General features: G+C 38.6%; 1 protein-coding gene across 1 annotated transcript in view; it reads right to left on the bottom strand.

Moving 5' to 3' along the window:
- Positions 1–4,755: 4,755 nt before the first annotated feature.
- LOC109473599 overlaps positions 4,756–7,162 on the bottom strand; it is a 3,155-nt gene continuing 748 nt past the window's right edge. The window contains exons 3-7 of the mRNA XM_019773556.1: positions 6,516–6,668; positions 6,185–6,382; positions 5,872–5,986; positions 5,536–5,708; positions 4,756–4,961 (exon numbers count right to left, since the gene is read on the bottom strand). Coding sequence (XP_019629115.1) covers positions 4,756–4,961; positions 5,536–5,708; positions 5,872–5,986; positions 6,185–6,382; positions 6,516–6,668 — 845 coding nt within the window. The remainder of the gene's footprint in view (positions 4,962–5,535; positions 5,709–5,871; positions 5,987–6,184; positions 6,383–6,515; positions 6,669–7,162) is intronic.

The following is a 7,162-nucleotide window of genomic DNA, read 5'->3' as shown; positions in this document are numbered from 1 at the left end:
TTGTTACTAGACACGACCATGATAGTCCGATCTTTATGTGAATGCAATGATTGTGTGTGTGTAATTAAAATGAAGTTAGAACTTGAAGCACAGTATCTTTACACGCCCTGGGAGCAGTAATGGATTTAGCTCTTTGTATGTTTTATGCTTGTGACGCGCCCTCATTGTATTAACCCACGCTCCTCCGCAGCGTCCGCTAGCGCGCTATAATTAAATCCACATCTGGGCGCGCGGCGGGGTCCCCAGAGCAACACAGTGCGGAAGCATTAGCGTGTATTTGTGTCCTGGGGCCGAGAACGCATTTTGCGCAAAGCATGCTGGGTAGCAGAGTGAACTGTCCTGGGGACGAGAGTTTGTGGCGCGGGCGGAGAATGCCAAAACTCCCTCCGTGGCTAAGTTCCTTCCGCGACTAACTCCCTTCTGGGCAAATGTAGAGGGATAACGGTACACCCTCATAGCGTCACCAAATGAGGTACTTTGTAAAGGTCCGTTTCATTTGGTATATATTACCATTGTGACAGCATTTTATACCCCAAAATAGGAATCTTGCGTCTTGTTTTAGGTCCCGATAGTAGAAAGAATGCAGTGTACATGTATTCAGATGGCCGCCGTGTAACGTTACGTACTAGCGAGCGCGCACGACAATACCGCCAGAGTAGAGTAGGTTATCCTAACCCTTTAGATAGCGCAAAGAAAACAAAAACGACAGATTTGCATTAAAGAAAGTTTATTTTCCATAGCCTGGGCTAAGCCACGATCTATAACCTATGGCTTCTCCACGGGCGCTGGGGACGAGCGTGGTATTAACCGTTGCCTAATTATAATGTCTGCACAGTAGGTCTGGCGTTGACGCTTGGGATTTTGTTGAAATATATAAAACTTCACGGAGAATTGTCGCCTATGGCTTCTTGTTTTATTTTTGTGTTTAGACACGTTGATTGATTAGAGTCTCTTCAAAGATTCCTTATATTCCTTATTTTGATCAAACATAGGAATATAGTAGGAAGGAAATATCTTACTGCGAATATAAGAAAAATACTTCCTTCTGTATTCTAATGTTGATAGTACCATTTAACAGGCCATTTACCAATAGATTTGAAAAATATGAATGACACCTTCATTAGTTTTAAGGAAGATTGATGATCATGTATTCACGATTGCAAGAAGGAAAATGTTGTAAAACACGTGTACATTGAAATGAATGTCTGTTTTTCACTAAAAAGTATGTGTTTACTTCTAGTCCTCTACGATTCAAACCAGTATCTTGAATTTATATTATCTTACATATTAGAGGTTTATATTTATATCTATATATTCGTTTATATCTCACTAACATTTCCCCCTATACTATCACTAATATATCCGCCCCGAAAATATCGCTCGCATATGCTGGTCATGTGTTTTAATACAGCTAGATGGCGTTGCTGATATGTCAAGAATGCTGTATGAAACATCTGATATTTTATTATTCAGATATTATCACCCAAGGTGATTCATTCTTGTGATTGCTTTTATTTCTTTCTATTTTTATGTCTGTATTTTAATGTCAAATAACCAAGCGAGAGGTGGATAAGTACTTATAAAGACATGTATTTTGACATAAAATGAATATTGCATACCCCATACAGTACAATCTCTGTGCCTTAACTTCTACTTCAACTTATTTGTTTGCAATGTTTCTCCGGGAAAATAGAAAGTGCTCAGTTAGTAATGCAAACTGTGTCTTCATATATTATCAAACGGGGATTTCATAAGCAGTTTTTATCTTTAAGTTTTTGTCTATTGACGGACCCTCTACGACTACCACTGCCTTAAATTTATTTAGAATTACAGATAAACATGTACTTTACAGAGTTTATCGATTTTGAAAGTATTGATAAGTAAGTAATTAGTAAGGTAATGATAATCGTGTTATGATGTCCGTAAATTTTAAAGAAAACCCTTATCATTTTTGTGTATTATAAACCTATACATGTGTTTCGTGCGTTCTCATCGGTATTTTTCGTACCCTTAAACATCAACTAATGAACTTTCCCTTTACACTTTCGTAACGTCACGTACATGTAGCCTATCCACTGGTGTTGGCTTCCCATTAATTTTTGTGACGTTTCATTAGTCTTGCACACGGTGTCAGACACTCTCAGACATTATTATGCCACATTGATATGCCACAAAAGTGCTAGGACTGCTTGGTTCCCTTTTATCCTAATATTGTCACTGAACCACCCTCCCTAGGGAAAACATTTGCAGGCACGTAGACATGTATGGGTAAGTCCTGGTCATGTATAGCAGTCACATATATCTGGAACTATATATAGGATGATGAATACTAGTAAATATGAAAAGAGGAGGCAAGGAAAGGCTATGACTTCTTGTTTTGTATTTTCTTTTAGTTTAATGCATTATTATATTTCATACCTTTTTTATGTGATCAAAACCGCCTGTACAATGAAAACGTTTATTCTTTCAAATTTGTTTTAGTGTTGTATCAAACTACTAGTAGGCAGAACAAAAGTAATGTATATATTCAGCGAGGTCCTTTAATCTATATTTGAAGGATCAAATTGTGCAAGAACATGTGTGGAGCAAAACAATTTGTGACTTTTAGCGTCTTGGTATGGTCATTTCTTTGAACTGATATTCGTTACCTTTTCCTTTGATTGAATACAATGTACAGTATTTCACAAATCAATTGTTGTGTCATGAAGTCGTGTTTTGTGCCGGTTGCCCCAAGGTCAGCTGGCTTTGTATACCACGTGCTGTACATGTCACATTCAGTGCACAAATTTCTTTGACATGCGAGTGGTGCCATTTCGTATAATTGCCATGTTATACAAAGCCTCAATGAATTATGCATATGACAGAACATACATCATACACGTGCCGCGTGTCTGGTTTTACATTTAGTCCTGATATTGTCACCGGTTTGTGTCGCATATTTCAGTCATAATCTGGTCCCCCTCTAACAACAGTATCGCACTATAGCTACCTGTTACACTGCCCTCTCTATTCTGAACCACGCAACCTTGTCTCCACAGTTGAACGCCTTGTCAACAACACCCAATCACACATCTCCTGCTCCAGGGGTCTCCAGCTGACAACTTTGAAACAAACACACAACACGAGGACTGTGGTAGCATCCAGCCCAACCCTTCGTGAACTATGGAAACCTTACTTTTAACTGTTTTTATTGCTTCTATGTTACATGTAATATGTACTTGGTGTGCAAACTATCAGCATACACGCTGCCTAATGCGTACTCCCCAAGCAGAGGTTGATGGTGGAAGATTGTTTGCTTTTTATATATGGCCTTTTTTGTCGCTACCACCACCAAATGGTTATAGACTGGCCAATTTGATACTGTCTTACCTCCACCAAAAGATCTGCTTGGAGATTACCTAATGCACACCTCGTATTGTTGTGTCACAATTTTGAATAAATAGAATATCGCATATCTCTTTGTAATATGCATATATTTGTACATGCAGACTAAGGTGCGTTACAAGCGTAAATATAAATGGAACTGAAGTTTTTTCCAAACCTATCTTGATTAATGCCATAATTATTAATGCCAAATACGAGTGAAAGACTGACCTACAACCGTGACAAAGTACAATGTATGATGTGATACTGGCGACGGATTAGAGATGTTAAAGAAGGTCGAATATCCAGAGTAACACCATTTTTATAAATGTTTTCTATCCGTTGTTTCTTCTGGTCTATTATTTGTTGGCATCATTAAAGTTCAATTCAACATCGTGGAATTATACTTGAGGATGGGGAAGGTTGCAAGAATAACCCTATATCAATCGTGAATATTTACTGACTGTGAATATATTGTCTTAATTTTTCACCTTGAATGATAAACAATTCAAAGAAACATCATTTTTTGGAAAATTAATGTTTTCTGAGGGCCTCTATTGGTAAGTATATCGTGTTCTTGCCATCCCACTTTAAACATAAGTTATAAAAAAGATACGAGTTGCGGACAAAGACATTTATTTATGTGCATTTAACATATAGAAGCATCCTACAACACCATAAAGCCCCCCCCCCAATAAAAGTAAAAATAGTTATCATCAATCTACCACAGCATACACCTTCCGAGTATGTTGAATGTATCGGAATATCAAGCTATTTATAGGTTTTATTTGAATGGGAGTAACCGCATCCCAGATCATTTCTTAATTGTGCTAGTTCTTTTCAACCGTGCCTGCATATTTATGCATCGATAAGACAAAGCTGACACTACATCAGTAGGAAACACTAGTTTATTCAAACTAACCTCTTTAGATGAAAGCAACAAGTTATATAATTTTACCCCATTTAGAATAACTTTTGTACTGTGCTAAATGTACAATATTGGTGTTTGTTAAAAAAGTTGATCATGTACAATGTATATGGTAGATGTTGATGCTTCTGGTTCCATCAAGTGTACATTAATCATAAAGTCGTGCGCTGTGTTCTTTGTGAACTCAGCTTTGGGGATTTAAATGTTAATATCTCTTCAAATGGTTGCTTAGTAATCAAACATTTGGTACTGTAACGTCTATAAAACCTTACCTAGCTGTATTTTAGCACAGAATATAAGATCTTACCACCTGATGCAAAAGAGGTGAAAAAGATAAATACACGCTAGTAATGCATACAACACCCTGCAGACATTTTTACATATAAATCGCATGCACTTAGCATACTACGACGTTGTCACACAAACCTACTACACGGAGACTTGCTTGAGGGGGAGGGGGGGGATCACTCAGACAGTGCTTGCTTTATGGCAGACCTCTGCCCCATCGTCAGCTTGGGGCTTATGTCTCCCCAGCCCTCCCGAAGGGCGCTAACAGTAAAGATGTCCTCGGCTTGCAGCATCTGGATCAGTGCGTCGGTACGACTTTTGTCCCAGTTGTTTGCCCTCCCGATGCTCTGAACGAAGTCACTGACTGACTGGGACTCGGGGCCTGTGGAAACCAATAGCATACATTAAGAACGATTTCTATACTGAACTGACTGCCCCACTGAAAATCAACTTGTCAAAGCTGAGTGGGCTACCCAGGTGTGTTAAAATGAAATAAATAAAAAATAAAATAAATATTTCTTTATCTATTTATTGATATGTATGTAACGAGGATCAGAAACATGATTGTAGTATCTCTCCCCTCAGGAGCATACATAGGTATGAGGTATATGTAACTTTAAAGTGTGAATATTTTTCTGGATTTTTCTCGTGTTATGGAAATAATGTTGCAAATAGCATAATCTATTTTAATCATGGTTTTCTCAACTCAAATTACACGTACTTTATATGGGTATGTTCTATCCTTTGGTAATATCTTATATGGACATTTAGTAATCAATTATGCAAATTATTTCCACATTAATCTTGATATATGCATAGTTATATTAACACAACTGTGACACAACTTTGATATTACTCATAGCCTTTTCACTGCGAGTATGGGCATTAAAGAGGTTAAAGGGCACAATACAGGCAAAAGAGGGAGACACACAGATGGACTGGTACACTAAACGTACCACTTCCTTTTGCCTGACGTTCTCTGGAGTACTTCTCACGCTGCAGCCGAACCTTGATGAATTTCTCAGCCGCGGTCACTGCGGTGTCCAGGATGTCCAACACGTTCAACACCGACTCCGGATCTATATTGATTTTACTTGCTGATGCCAGATGGTTGATGAAAGGAAACGTTCTAAAGGAAGATAAATACGGGAGTTTAAGAAACAAACCCAAAAGGAGAGTGTAGCCCACATTCAATGCTCAATAAACTGAAAGGAAATATGAACTCAGTAAAATATATCAATCCAGTGCATATTGTTTATTGTTAGCAAAATATATCATACCCAGGTACCTACTTGTCTATAGGACTGCCTACTGCAGCAGACCACTCCTCTGTGATTTCACGTCGTTTGACGTCGTCCTTGAAGTCGCCCTCATCTTTAAAGGCTAGAGCGGCGAGTGGGCTGTAACCTGAATACATGAAAAGGATGGAGGGTAGATATAAACCGTCAGTATTTTATTGGTACTCACAGCTCAGTTAAACGGCATTACATGCATGTTCTTTATAGAGCTAAAACGTCCTTCCCCTTACCAACCGATCTTGTTACTTGACTTAGGTAAGTGGTCATTTGAATTCTGGGGAAGACTGCACTGTAGGAAGAAGAGTACCTTGTTTCTTTAGGTAATCCCTCATGGAATCCATCCTCGTCTTGTATTGCTCCAACCTGGGGTCCTTGTCCTCCATCACACAGATGATACCATGGATCTGCTCACCGAAGGGTGCCTCGTCGGGAAGCATGTGTTGTTCCACAGCGAAAGCGGCGTCATCTGTTTTACGTCCAATCGTCTGGCCTTTGCGGATTCTTCCTGGGTTTGCACAAACGTGTGAACTAGTATATAAGTTTTCTCTTCATGTGCATCTCAACTGCCAATCCGTTTTGGGTATCGCTTCGACAATTCATCTCATTTCTGACCTCAAATAGATAAAGCAAATTGATACCTGTTAGGATATTATTTAACTCCTGAGACCACTCCTCGCCCAAATCAAAGAAGCCCCTTGTGTCGATCAGTCGAAACTTGAACTCGGTAAGGTACTCTTCCAGGAGAGTAGTACCCTCCTTACCATCGCTTTGTGTAATGGCAGTAGCCTCACCTGCGTTTCAAATGAAACAACAATAAGTAACCAGCAGAGCGTAAATGTACATGTTTGTATGTATGTATGTAAGCTAGCTGTTGTGGGGCTTTTAAAGTTTATGCCACTTAACTTCCTTAACTGAGTAAATGCTCATACGTACCTATCATCACTTTTTCAGCAATGCTGATGAAACTTGACTTTCCACTTCCTGTTGGGCCAATCATTGCTACGAAGAAATACAAACAGAAGTAAACCGTTCTGTACGTAGTGTCGTCGTTTTCATATCATATTAGTAATCTTATGATACAGTATACGTACAAAGCAGTGCAAAGCAACAACAATAGATCAATATGATTGTATTTTAATGCTGCGTATTGATGTACTGAGAGTATATTAAGCTGTCAAACACTCATGTTTGTAGATCGTGTAAATATATATATATATATATATATATATATATATATAGAGAGAGAGAGAGAGAGAGAGAGAGAGAGAGAGTAGTAGTAGGTAGG

Source organism: Branchiostoma belcheri, unplaced genomic scaffold (assembly GCF_001625305.1).
Source record: "Branchiostoma belcheri isolate BF01 breed outbred unplaced genomic scaffold, Haploidv18h27 scaffold1, whole genome shotgun sequence".
NCBI classification, from domain to species: Eukaryota; Metazoa; Chordata; class Leptocardii; order Amphioxiformes; family Branchiostomatidae; genus Branchiostoma; species Branchiostoma belcheri.
The sequence above is the reverse complement of the archived record's forward strand: the minus strand, read 5'-3'. Positions and strand labels throughout refer to the sequence as shown.